Below are 13,310 nucleotides of genomic sequence, written 5' to 3'. Positions count from 1 at the left end.
GAGAGAAAATGAGAACTAGCAAAGAGAAAAAAAAACTCGTAGGTAGAGTTTGTCGATTCGCTGAGACTTGATGCAAATTACCGAACTATACAATTAAGACAGGCAGTTCTGATTTTTAATAGGAAGCTCTTCACAAGGCAAGCTCCAAAGGAGATCTTTTTTTAGGAGTTAGATGCAACCGAATCTTGACCTTAACCCTTTAGAATTAAAAAATTAAGGTCACAAACTTTGGTTCCATATTACTAAAAAAAAGGATAAAAGGTTGTAGCTCTTCACAAGGCAAGCTCGCAAAACCTCATAGATACAAACCATATACCTTTCTATGGGGTTAGATTTTACTGAATCCTGACTTTAACATTTCAGATGGTATAATTAAGGTCACAGTACGATTATATCTTATCCACTGAAAAGAAAATATATTTTTATAGATCACAAAGAGATATTTGTAGAGACCCAAATTTTTAAATTTACTTTTCTGATCTTGGCGTTCAACATGTAAAGTTGTTTTACCTCAAAATCCACAAAACAACGTTAAAGATTTCAAATGACTAAATCCAATCGGAATTATTAAAAATAGGTATTATTAATAGTAGATTCGATTAAACAAAGGAAATAATTTTTATTCAATATCATTGCTTATTAATTTCTTACATTTGTGAAACATGTTACAATTCAAACTCATGTTGTTACTTGAAATACAAAACTTTACAAACTAACATGAACTCAACTGTCATCTAGAGATTTTACATCACACCTCCATGAAATATTCTGAGTGAATAGCTTCCAAACATGTAGTTTGAGGAGTTAGATCTAATCAGGGTTAATCTTAGGATTGTGAACCTTTAACTTATGAACTAAACTTCTAGCAAATGAACAAGAATTTCAAACGGCACCCACCATCCAACGCTCAAAGAGAGATCTGAAGCTCTGAAGGAGATCTTTTTGAGGAGTTAGATGGAATCGGATCTTGACCTTAACTTAAATTTTAAAGTTAAGGTCACAGATCCGATTCCATATTACCCAACAAAAATGATAAAAAGTTGCATCTTCACAAGGCAAACACGCGAAAATCTATAGCTCCAGAGGATATATATATATATCTATTATACAAATCAGATCCTTGTGACTAGGACATATTTAATGCAAATCTATATGACTAGGACAAATTTAATGTGAATCAATATGACTAGGCAGTCTGACTAAGACAAAAACAAATCTAGCCATCTATATTACATATCGGATCAATCCGACGGTCCATGCTCCAATGTCCGTTCCGCTCCCAAACCCTCCATTTTCCTTTTATCTCTCATCACGACTTTATTCTTCTCATCTTCTTCAGGTCGTTCTCTCTCCCTCTCTCCCTTCTCTCTCGTGTCTTTGCCAACATTGAAGGTAAAATATCTCATCATTTTTCAATGTCAAATTGTTGTTTCTGGTCTAGGTATAATCTCAAATCCCGTCTCTTTCTCTATCTTCACTTTCAAATTTCAACCTACAAAAGTTTATTTTTCTTTTTTGTTCAGTCTTTTTATCTATTATTTGATTGTTTTAGGGTTTTAGTTTTTGATATCGTAAGTAGTTATGATTATTAATATGGAAAGGTGAAAAGTTGATCCTATTATGAATAATTATTACTAAGTTATGATTTTGGGTTTGAGTTTTTGAAATTGGAAAAGTTTGATACGATGATTATCGATTTATGAAAAATATCTTCTATTGTATCTGAGTTTCAGTTCTGTACTAACTTTTAATGACCGAAGATTTAGCCGTTATCGATAATTCGATATTGATTAAACAAATAGGTATATCTAGCTCCAACGAAATCACAGAGGTACGGTAGGAATGTTTGATTTTGATTTTGATTTTGATTTGGCTTGAAGTTCTAAATTGATTTTGATTATAAGTTTTTCTTTCTTTTCCTTTTTAGTTCTGTTATTACTTTTGTATGGGTTTTTTTGAAGCTAGAAAATGGGTACTTCTTGCTCACAATATGTTTGAAGAAATGCTTGACTGAAACAACATTTTTGGAGATGTTTCATAACAATACCCATTTTAATTTCTATATACACATCAACATTTTTCTTTTCTGTTTATCCCATAGTCCCAATAGGAAGTGTTTTAAAATGGTAGTAAATGTTGTGTATTGTTATGAAACACAGGTTATGAAACATACCAACACCTTTATACACATGAAAGTCCCAATAGGAACTGTTTTAAAATGGGTAGTAAATGTTGTGTATTGTATGAAACATAACAATACCTTTGAACACATGAAACATAACAATACCTTTCAACACATGAAATAAAGTCCCTACACAAATCATTAGCAAAACATGATAAAATACATCTGCCTTATTTTCGAACTTAATTTATTTTCTACTTGGATAACAGAATAAGAGAAGGAAAGATGGGTTTGTGGGCAATTTTGTTCCCCCCTCTTGTTCTATAGTCTATATCTGAAATGAGGTAAGAAACTCATCATTTCGTCTGTCTGGTCCTATATTGAATGTTAAATATTGGAAAATAGTGAAGTAAGGTGGAAGAGTACTCTATGTTCGTTAAATCATAAGAGGCAAACGTAGTATGCACTTAAAGAGAGATTATGCAATAGAGAAATGGGCTTAAAGATGAAAGATGAAAGATGAACAAATTCACACAAGCGCCCACACAGACGCACATGAATGCTACCTTGTCTAATAGTATGCGGCTAATGTTGAGAAAGTCAAATGAAAGTCAAATGAGCGAGTTAAATCCAAACTATTTGTAGTTCCTATTAGAGAGTTTTTGATTAATCAATTTGGATTTCAAACTATTTGTTTAGTTTTCTGTGTTTATTTGATTTCATTGTTTGCAGTATAGAACTGATTTCATTGTTTCCAGTATAGGGAATATATAGCCGTCCTTTGTGGGAGATTTTGAAAATTTGGAATATTGAGCATTTGAAATATCAAAGGATTGTCTCAAGGTATTGAAAATCTGCAGGTTAGTTGGATTTTGACCACTAAACTTTATCTACCCACTAACTGTTTGAGAAAATGTTTCAAAGAGGTTTGAAGTTTATTGTTTTGTTATTCCCTTTTTAATCTGTTTTTCGCTTCTGTAATTGTTTTTGTTTTTGTCTTTCTTATAAGAAGTTTATCAAAAGAAGGAAGAAGATCTTTGCATCAAGCAATTCATAAAATTGAAATATGTTAGTTTTGATTGATTTTTAAGTGTTATAATTGTAGTTCAAAAATTACAATTTTGGGTTGCATATAAAATTTATATCCATCTCTATTTACATGTTTATATATATGGTATGTCTCAAAAGATGATGATGGTCGCTAACAGTTCTAATCATGGCAGAAAGGCGTCTTCTTTTTAGCTGATGAAATCTAGAGCTTCGTCTTCTTCATGGTTTTCTTGGTTCGTGTTCTTTTATTGTTTGCTTCTTTTTGTTTCTTGCTCTGACTCTTTGTGTTTCATAATCTTAGATAGCTTCTTCTGTCTGGGAAAACTTTTTTTCTTCTCTTATAAGTTTTTTGTTTATTTTTCCACTATAGGTGGTTATGTACCTAAGCACCAATTCTCATCATGTGCTCCACCTTTAATAAATTTAAGTATCATTGGATTCATCAAGTATCTTTCACATTTATTCTCTTCAAATTGGGATGTAAAATTATCACCCAAAAGTTCCAACCCTTCTCTCGCATACATTCTTTGGGAAATATTGAAAATAGGAAACTAACATTGAGAAGACATGGTGTCAGCCTTACACACCATCCTCTTTAGTCTCTTTGCCAACCCGAGAGAGAGAGAGAAAGAGCAGGTGGAAGAAGTTTTAAACAGAAGAGTGAGAACGCACCTCCCTCTATGCCAACCATCTCCAGCTGCTGCAAATAGGATACTTTTATACATCTTCAAGCTGTTGGAGTATAGAGAAACTAGGTAAGTAATTTTATTTGATTTGGTTTTCATTTTCAAGTGATTATTTCAAGGTCTTATTAATCTGACTAGGACATAATAATGACATAAAGTCTAACTAGGACAAAAGAATAATGTGACTAGGATATTATTTATCTGATTAGGACATTAGTTTAATTACTCTACTATGAAATTGATTAAAAATTCCTCCACTTTTCAAATTGTTTCAACGTCCTGAACTACTCTACAAAGTAATAGGAAGATTATGGGTAGAGGAAGAGTTCAATTAGAAAGGATAGAGAAGAAGATCAATAGGGAAGTGACTTTCTCAAATAAAAGGTCAGGGTTTTAAAGAAAACTCATGAGATCTCAGTTCTGTTCTATCTGTGAATTTTATCAAATACATTTTTCAAAATGGACCTAATTCTGAGATGGGTGGGTTCACAAGGATTTTGCACGATGGAAAACCTGATAACTATATGGATGAGATCCCTACTTTTGCTGCCCAACCCTTACCTTCGGGAATGGATCAGGTAATCGAAATGGGTGTTTTTTTAGTTTTCCTCAGTTTTATTTTTCTTTCATTGTCATTTTAACATCTCCAGGTTGTTGGAGTTTAGAAAATAACTATATGGATGAGATTCCCACTTTTGTTGGCCAACCCTTACCTTCAGGAATGGATTAGGTAATCGAAATTGGTGGTTTTTTTAGTTTTCCTCAGTTTAATTTTTCTTTCATTGTCATTTTAACAGAGATTATGCATCTTGGGTTGTGAGTTTTTTTGGTTAGTTGTTGATTATGAATTCATTTCAGATAACTACTAACTTTACCGGCAAACAATTATAGATGGGATCTGAAGTAATTTAGGATTTGGGAATTCTTCTCAATTTGTTTTGTGGAGATTATTGTTGAAACTGTGGTCATTGTTTATGAAATTATGAAACTTTAATGATTTATATAAGCTGGTTTTTCCAATCCATTTATCACCTATGTTGGATTTGAGTTTTTAGATGATAGTCTTTGTTTATTTTGGATTATGACATTGAACTTTATGACTTCTATGAAACTACCTTAAATCAAGAAATGTGAAGTAAAACTTCTCAGAAAGAAAATGTCTGTAGAGGTTTTTCACCGAATTTCAACGGAACCTTAAAGTACCCAATATAGACAATAACTGAACTGAGGGTATGATTTCTTTGTACTTCGCTTCCACCATGACAGAACCTTATAAGATCTGCTTGACTAAAAGAGGACTAGACTTTACAGTTGAGTTTTAGTAGGATGTGGTTTGCAGGATATACTTGATGAATTGTAATCGTATAGGGGGATGTTATCCTTAAGCATGGGATTTTATTGCTTCTTTTGCCATTCATCATTCGCGTGTCTCGTTTTCTAATTTCAGGGTTACATAGTCCTTAACAAACCTTGGGCGTTTGTTCAATGGCTCCAAAAGGCAGACATTAATTAAAGAAGAGTAAGAAATTTTTCTTTCTCACTTTGAGTTAGACAATTTGACCCAATATGAAATTCTCCTGTCATTGTTGGGAAGGTTCATATTTTCAACCTGATTACTCCTTTATGAGTTGTATACGCGAGTGTCCTGTTTGTGTTCTTATGTCGAATGGATGTAGGAATCTCTTAGAAAGATCGTTCCCACATGGATGAATGTTTCTTTGGCAACGAAGGACCCCGAGGCAGATAAAGCTTTCAGTCGGGTGCTTCAGATGGGTCACTCAATGCATAAGGATGGTCTACTACTTTTACCCGAAACCCCTTAATTCTATGACCAAAGAAAAAACTCCGCAATTCTATGACCACAGAAATCATCGTTGAAGGAAACTAATTTAGGAACTTACATTTAATTCATTTTCTGCAGATTACTTGTTCCATTGCTGATTTCTCTGACAACTGATCGTTAAAATGGAAATTCTTCATCTTATTTGTAGCTAACTCTTTCTGTAACAGGCGAAAGATTACTTCGACAAGGCGGTTGATAATGATGAGGCTGGTGGTCATTATAATCTGGGGGTCTTATACCTCAAAGGGATTGGTGTGAAAAAGGATGTGAAGACGGCATGCAAGTATTTCATTACAGCAGCTAATGCTGGTCAAACCAAGGCAATTTTACAATTGGCAAAAATGTTCCAGACATGCATAGGGCTTAAGAAGAACCGTTCGATGGTAAGTTTACTTGGCTTATATTTCTTCTGAAAGTTCTTTCTTAAAGGTTATAACTCTATAAGAACTGAATACTTAATCAAGGTCTCTATATTTTTTTCTGCTTTCACATTAAGTTACAGTATATTCGAGCCATCTACTCCGTCCTGAGAACCTATTCTGATTTGTTTTTTGTGATTTTTTTTGTGTTGTTTAGGAAGTCTCAAATATTACATTTGGTAATTAGCATGGATAATGTATATTTTTTCATTTGCATATCTTTTCACCCTTGGACATGCACTCAAGCAGTAACGTTCTTCTGAACTTAGTCTTGAATTCTCCATTCTTTCAGGCTGCTGCACTGTACAAATTAGTTGCTGAGAGAGGGCCTTGGGGTTCCTTGTCAAGATGGGCTTTAGAGTCGTACTTGAAAGGTGACGTGGGAAGAGCATTTTTACTGTACTCAAGAATGGCAGAACTAGGGCACGAAGTTACACAGAGTAATGCTGCATGGATTATTGACAAGTATGAGGAGTGCAGTATTTGTATGGGAGAGACTGGACTTTGCACAGATGCTGAAAGACATCGATGTGCGCATTCATTATGGTGGAAAACTTCAGTGTAGGGTAAAGAACATGCTGCTTTACTCATTGGGGATGCATATTGCTATGGCCGGGTATGTTCGTATTTGAACTCCACTTCTAAATCTTATGGTATTTATGATTGATTACACTCTACTTCTTGAATTATTATTGTGATGTTATGACCAGCGTTGGGTGAAAGATTTGTGAGTTTTCTATGCCCTCTTTTAAAATCATTGTTGTTATTTCTTATATTTTACAGGGTACAGAGAGGGATTATGAGCATGCTAAGTCAGAATCCAACGCCCAAGCCATGTTCAACCTTGAATACATGCATGAGCATGGTCAAGGGCTTCCGCTAGATCTTCATCATGCCAAACGATATTATGATCAGGCCTTAGAGAACGATCCAGCAGCAAAATTGCTTGTCGCATTGGCTCTTATGAGCTTGTAAGTAGGGAAAAACAAAAAGAATAGCTTCTTGGCGAGTTTATCTAAGTAAGAGAATTTGTGATCAACTTTTCTACTATTGCTTTGTGTATATGATTTTCTCGCAAATCTAATTGTTGGTCAACGTAATGGTTTGTTTTTATTTAGGTCCTTACTTGATTCAATAATCATTAATGAAATTACTCTAAAATGGGTTTATGGTGCAAAAAACTACCCCTAAACACACATATAGTCCAAAAAAGGTTTTTAGATTGTTTGTATGGTAATTTCTTCGCGTTGCATAAAGGGCATTCCCCCGCCCGTAGGGCGGGGGTTATGCCTAGTCTATTATACAAAACAGATCCTTGTGACTAGGACACAATAATTACAAAAAAATATGACTAGGACAAAAATAAGGTGACTGGACGTCGACGTGGATATCTATCCTACATTCTACAATTCTAGCCCTCGGATCTTCCAACGTGACTGAAATCCAACGGATTTTCCATTATCCCCTCCCTCATAACAGCTTCCACTGAACGGTTCCTTTTCTTTTTTTTTGCTCACGATGAACAGTGCCACTCGCTCTCTCTCTCTCCGATCTCAAAGCGTAAGAGGAAGTTCCCCACTTTTCAAATTCCTTCACCTTGTGGCACTACTCAAGAAACTAAGAGGGGATTATCGGGAGAGGAATCGTACATTTAAAAAGGATGGAGAAGAAGATCAATAGGCAAGTGGTTTACTCAAACAAAAGGTTAGGGTTTGTATAAAGAAATCTCATGATTTCTCAGTTTTAATTGTCTTTGTCACTCATTCTGGGTACCCAATCTTCTCTCTGATCTGTCTAATTAATTTATCTCTTTTCTCTCTAATTGTTTTTCTTCTTCTGTAATTGTTATTGTTCTTCGTAAGATTTGTATTGACTACTCATTATCTTCGTTGATTAATGAGTAGGGTTCTTAATGAGCACCATTACAGAGTATCATCATTATTTTAGGGTTCCTCTTTGTATGAATTTTTTGTTACTAATCCTAGAATATAATTTTTAGGGTTTTATATTTGCTGATCCATGTTTACTATAACTGATTTTCTAGGGTTCACTTTCTATATTACTCATGATCAATTCTTGTTCCTTTAATCCAAATATTTGCTCTGTGGGAACAATTCCTTTTGGAAAGGAGTGAAATAAATTGAACTTCATAAAGAAACCTAAAATTGTTCTGGAATATTTTCCCATCTCAACATTTTACATTTTTGGGTTATTAGTGAAAGAACTAAAGTTTGTTAGGAAATCAGTGATACCCTCGACAAAGATTGTTATTGTTCTTTGTAAGATTTGTATTGACTATCCTTTTCATAATCAATTCTTATGTTTTTTTATCCTAACAATGATGGGCTTATATCCTTTGTAGTGTGACTTCATCAATTTCACCCCCACCTAGCAAGTAGGGTGCCTAAGTTGGTTAACAGAGATATAGCGTTCTAATTTTGTAAGTTGATATGTTATAGGTGCATCTTCTTTGTTCTCCTTACCATTCTTCAGTCGAGCTTTTGTGTGGACCTCATAATCTTTGACCTGGACAACCATAGGTAAGTATTTACTTCTTTTTCCATGAAAATTGACTCTTAATCTTTAGTGACAATTGGATGCTATCTTCTCGGTTAATGGAGATCCGTGGTAGTCTATCTACATTGTGATTAGTAATCTTTATAGGCTATTCAGTAATATAAATTATTGTTGCACATCTTCTTGGTACCAACTCTTCCTCACTGCTCTTGTTATTGTACTTATCCAGGTATTTTCTATCTTTCACACATCCTCAATAGATGAAATTCATCACCTAATTGTAGTCTAACTTTGTCAAAATTTGCTTCCTCATACTCTTTAGTTTTATAATGTCTTCTATGGAGTTATCTTGACGTCTTGTGGGTTATTAACACAACAATCTACTGCGGATTTATGTTACTTAACTAAAAATTATAGCAGCTCAACCCTTCTAGGCTTTGTGTTGGTGTGATTCAATGAGTTTCGATCCACAAAACCGGAGACTCAACACTCCTTACCTAGGCTCTTCTTTGGCCAACTACATATTTGTCCTTAAAATTTGATAGCTTAGCTTTGTGTTGGTGTGATTCAATGACTTTCGATCCCCAAAACCGGAGACTCAACACTCCTTACCTAGGCTCTTCTCTGGCCAACTACATATTTGTCCTTAAAATTTGATAGCTTAGCTTTGTGTTGGTGTGATTCAATGACTTTCGATCCACAAAACCGGAGACTCAACACTCCTTACCTAGGCTCTTCTTAGGCCAACTACATATTTGTCCTTAAAATTTGATAGCTTAGCTTTGTGTTGGTGTGATTCAATGACTTTCGATCCACAACACCGAAGACTCAACACTCCTTACCTAGGCTCTTCTTTGGCCAACTACATGTTTGTCCTTAAAATTTGATAGCTTAGTTTGGGTAAGTTTTTCACCAGGTTTTGACCACAAGGTAGATAAGGAACTACACACTAAGCAGGAAAGGAAAAAAATTAAAGCAGACTATTCACATTTGGGTTATTAACACACCCAATCTGTTAAGAATTATTAGTTGCTATCATATTTTCCAAATTGGAAATGAGACTTCTTGCTTTTTCCTGTGATTTGCCCCTTCGGAAAGTTTTTGGTGAAGAAAAGGTGAAGTTCTCTGCAGTCTCGCAGAAGATCTCACAACATTTATCGTCTCCTCAACCTATACATTTGGAGCACAAAATAAAGCTATCGGGAAACAATCAAGCTGGGATGCCTGCTATGATGTGCTGGTACATATTCCCCTTTCTTTGCAAAAAGAGATGTCTGCTTTCTTGGCCAAAAGTGAGAAACATAAAGAGATCCGTACGTGTGAAGAAGCAATCTGTGCTGCTATAAAGAAGATTCATGAACATTTCCGAAGAAGAGCCTTCTTTTCCAGGGTTAGTCAATCTCCTGTTGAGTTCATTATTGCTCTTATATCTTCTCAACGTAAAGACTTGAAGTCGGTATCTGGGGAAGCAAGTCGTAGTGCAGAAAAAAAATACGGCGTGCTGAATTTTACAACCAAGCATGGTATACCTCCTTTTTATTTACTTGCTTATTTATATTCGATTTATATAATTATCATCTCTTCTTTTCACTTTGGTGGTACCGAATACTTCAGTCGTGGAGGAGCACCTTCATATATATGTAATATTTCCGAATAATCGCCAACTTTCAGTATTGTCTTTCTTGTTTTACTAATCATCTTATTTTTGAACATTAATAGGGTTGAAGATGATGTAATCAGTATCTCAATCGCAAACCAGCTGCAGGGAGTGAAGGTCCTGGAAGTACATGAATTGGCAGCAATTTTGCTGGTAAACCTCATTAGCAAGCATGATTTTGATGCTTTGGTTATCCGGTTAAATTACTTCTTAAAGGTGTGTATTATACTTGTAGGTCCCACGCTGGAGTTTATAAACTTAGATTATGGTTCAATGTTTAGAATTATAAACTAGACCTAAAAAGAGAGAGATGAATCTGTAGGGCACGGGTAAAGGTGACATCGTATATATGTACTTTCATTATTTGAGTTACGGACCATCCCGGAGAAGCAAAACTCTAAACCGCCTTCTTGGTCACTGAACATGATTGGTAGGATCTTAGAAGATGGGGTGGATCCAGAGTCTGCTGCCGTTCTCCATAAACAGAGCTCATTATATCCCAAATTCTCTGCCTTTTCAAGAGAGTTGTTATATCCTTGGACCCGACACACTATCCTGAAAATCCGAAGATTGTATTAGAGAATGCTCGATCACCAGTCCCTCAGGAGGGCTTTGAGGTTAAAAGAAAGGGGGATAAGGAGTTCAATGTGAATATTCGTCTGGAAATGAATTATGTTCCTGAAAAATTTAAGCTTTCGCCAGCATTGATGGAGGTTCTTGGGATTGAGGTTGAAGATCGTCCTAGAGTCATAACTTGAATTTGGAACTATGTCAACACCAAAAAATTGCAGAACCCAAATGAGACTTCTTGCTTTTCCTGTGATTTACCCCTTCGGAAAGTTTTTGGTGAAGAAAAGGTGAAGTTCTCTGCAGTCTCGCAGAAGATCTCACAGCATTTATCGCCTCCTTAACCTATACATTTGGAACACAAAATAAAGCTATCGGGAAACAATCCAGCTGGGATGCCTGCTATGATGTGCTGGTACATATTCCCCTTCCTTTGCAAAAAGAGATGTCTGCTTTCTTGGCCAACAGTGAGAAACATAAAGAGATCCATACATGTGAAGAAGCAATCTGTGCTGCTATAAAGAAGATTCATGATCATTTCCGAATAAGAGCCTTCCAGGGTTTAGTCAATCACCTGTTCAGTTCATTAATGCTCTTATATCTTCTCAAGGTAAAGACTTGAAGGTGGTATCTGGGGAAGCAAGTCGTAGTGCAGAAAAGAAAACGGGCGTGCTGAATTTTACAACCAAGCATGGTATACCTCCTTTTTATTTACTTGCTTATTTATATTCGATTTGTATAATTAGCATCTCTTCTCTTCACTTTGGTGGTACCGAATACTTCAGTCGTGGAGGAGCACCTTCATATGTAATATTTCCGAATAATCGCCAACTTTCAGTATTGTCTTTCTTGTTTTACTAATCATCTTTTTTTTTTTGAACATTAATAGGGACATAGGGTTGAAGATGATGTAATCGGTATCTCAATTGCAAACCAGCTGCAGGGAGTGAAGGTCCTGGAAGTACATGAATTGGAGCAATTTCCTGGTAAACCTCATTAGAAAGCATGATTTTGATGCTTTGGTTATCCGGTTAAATTACTTCTTAAAGGTGTTTATTATACTTGTAGGTCTCACGTTGGAGTTCATAAACTTAGATTATGGTTCAATGTTTAGAATTATAAACTAGACCTAGAAAGAGAGAGATGAATCTGTAGGGCACGGGTAAAGGTGACATCGTATATATATATAGTTTCATTATTTGAGTTATATGAGTAGAAATATGAACATTTCCTTTACTTTGGTTTGGAATTGTCGGTGTAACTGATATTTGCCTACAGGTCCTAGCAAGCTTCTGCTCAACCACCCTTAAACTTTCTATATAAATATCAATTTTGATTGCTTTTTATGGATCAAGTTTTGGAGCTTTAAAGAGTAAACTCATTGAATATGGAGTCTGTATTTATGTCTCAATGGACACTTGCTTTTGTTTCACGGAAGTATCAAGAACATGTTCTTACTTTTGTTTGGTCGGTTCATATTTTCCATTTTGGTTTAGGAATTGGGGTTTAAACAACCAGAAAGTTTCTTACAAGAAAATCATTTCTACTATTATGCTCGCAAACAAAAACCAACCCATAGTAATCTATAAGATCAAATCAAATGATATTATTTATGTATATATAATAGAAAATACTCGGGAACAAAATTAGTTAGAAATTTTCCTTATAAGTGTTTCAGGAACAACCTCTTCCAAAGCAGAGGAAGATAAGTGCCTCCCTAGAAATGTTACGATATCTGATAGTGGGTTTGCTTATGAAGAAGAGGATGGGATGTTATTAGTAAGCGCTACTCAATTCAATTTGGGTTCATATTTGATTGAAATGTTCCCTGTCTTTTATTATTTCTATGTTCATTGTTACTTCTATTTTGACATTTTGGTTATGAACAATAATGCAACTATAGAATAAATGAATAAGAAATTGTTATTTTTTACAACAATAGGTCGAACATTCAAATTCAGTCATCCGTTTTCTTTTCGGGAATAAATCTGGTTGTCCATGAACACTTCATTGTCCCTTCGATTACCTCTTCATTGTCTCTTCAATTGGTAAGAGATACAAAAAAGAATGAAAGAACGAGTTAGGACATACAGGAGATACCTATGAGGTATATATATATTTGTTTGTGTACTTTTATTATAGGTCAACATACCTTAGCATAATAATAACCCTAATAATAATATGCTTATCCACAGAATTGGTGAGAATTGGTGAGAATCTCTGTTACGTTATTACATTTGTTTTATGTCGTTGAAGGACTAAATAGCTTGTATTAGTGCAAGTAAGAAATCCTAATAAACGATACCATAATATGTAATTTGTTTCTTTCTGGTCAATTCTTACTGAAATAAAACAACTTTGCTATTTATATGGTTAATATTTATAATTTACGAATGAGTAATATCGCAAAATAAAATAGAAATGAGCGAAACTAAAAAAAAGATAAACT

At 34.8% G+C, this 13,310-nt stretch overlaps 1 protein-coding gene, 2 long non-coding RNA genes and 1 pseudogene across 19 annotated transcripts; 3 read left to right on the top strand and 1 right to left on the bottom strand.

The window, feature by feature from the left end:
* Window positions 1-1,224: 1,224 nt before the first annotated feature.
* LOC147565310 (uncharacterized) lies at window positions 1,225-7,241 on the top strand. Of its 16 annotated transcripts, XR_015230155.1 has the most exons (13): window positions 1,236-1,392; window positions 2,392-2,466; window positions 2,881-2,982; window positions 3,346-3,405; window positions 3,543-3,618; window positions 3,720-3,927; window positions 4,156-4,242; window positions 4,352-4,436; window positions 4,509-4,588; window positions 5,306-5,377; window positions 5,869-6,084; window positions 6,413-6,736; window positions 6,904-7,241. XR_015230155.1 is itself a non-coding variant. In XM_086651802.1 (12 exons), exons 6-9 carry the CDS (start codon window positions 3,740-3,742, stop codon window positions 5,369-5,371), a joined length of 420 nt encoding a protein of 139 aa, XP_086507928.1. In that variant the 5' UTR covers window positions 1,329-1,392; window positions 2,392-2,466; window positions 2,886-2,982; window positions 3,346-3,405; window positions 3,543-3,618; window positions 3,720-3,739; the 3' UTR covers window positions 5,372-5,377; window positions 5,869-6,084; window positions 6,413-6,736; window positions 6,904-7,241. The 16 variants fall into 16 exon arrangements, 5 of the variants coding, with proteins under 5 accessions (XP_086507928.1, XP_086507926.1, XP_086507927.1 ...); XR_015230154.1 differs by having other exon boundaries at window positions 1,225-1,392; window positions 4,156-4,436; window positions 4,717-5,377; XR_015230157.1 differs by lacking the exon at window positions 4,156-4,242 and having other exon boundaries at window positions 1,227-1,392; window positions 4,524-4,588; window positions 4,717-5,377.
* LOC147565309 (uncharacterized) lies at window positions 1,502-7,423 on the bottom strand. The gene is made up of 2 exons (XR_015230165.1): window positions 3,695-7,423; window positions 1,502-3,496 (listed from the first exon to the last, which is right to left on the bottom strand). It is a non-coding gene; the product is annotated as an uncharacterized LOC147565309 (long non-coding RNA).
* Window positions 7,424-7,456: 33 nt separating this feature from the next.
* LOC147565308 (uncharacterized) lies at window positions 7,457-10,634 on the top strand. Its single transcript, XR_015230164.1, has 3 exons — window positions 7,457-10,160; window positions 10,357-10,447; window positions 10,530-10,634. It is a non-coding gene; the product is annotated as an uncharacterized LOC147565308 (long non-coding RNA).
* Window positions 10,635-10,657: 23 nt separating this feature from the next.
* LOC147565307 (SWI/SNF complex component SNF12 homolog pseudogene) lies at window positions 10,658-12,078 on the top strand (annotated as a pseudogene). Its single transcript, XR_015229791.1, has 2 exons — window positions 10,658-11,555; window positions 11,759-12,078. The product of XR_015229791.1 is annotated as an SWI/SNF complex component SNF12 homolog pseudogene (transcript).
* The last annotated feature ends 1,232 nt before the right edge of the window (window positions 12,079-13,310 follow it).

The sequence above is a fragment of the Eschscholzia californica genome, unplaced genomic scaffold, assembly GCF_041429995.1.
Source record: "Eschscholzia californica isolate CP2 unplaced genomic scaffold, dmEscCali1.0.p SCAF_1, whole genome shotgun sequence".
Lineage (NCBI taxonomy): Eukaryota > Viridiplantae > Streptophyta > Magnoliopsida > Ranunculales > Papaveraceae > Eschscholzia > Eschscholzia californica.
The sequence above is the reverse complement of the archived record's forward strand: the minus strand, read 5'-3'. Positions and strand labels throughout refer to the sequence as shown.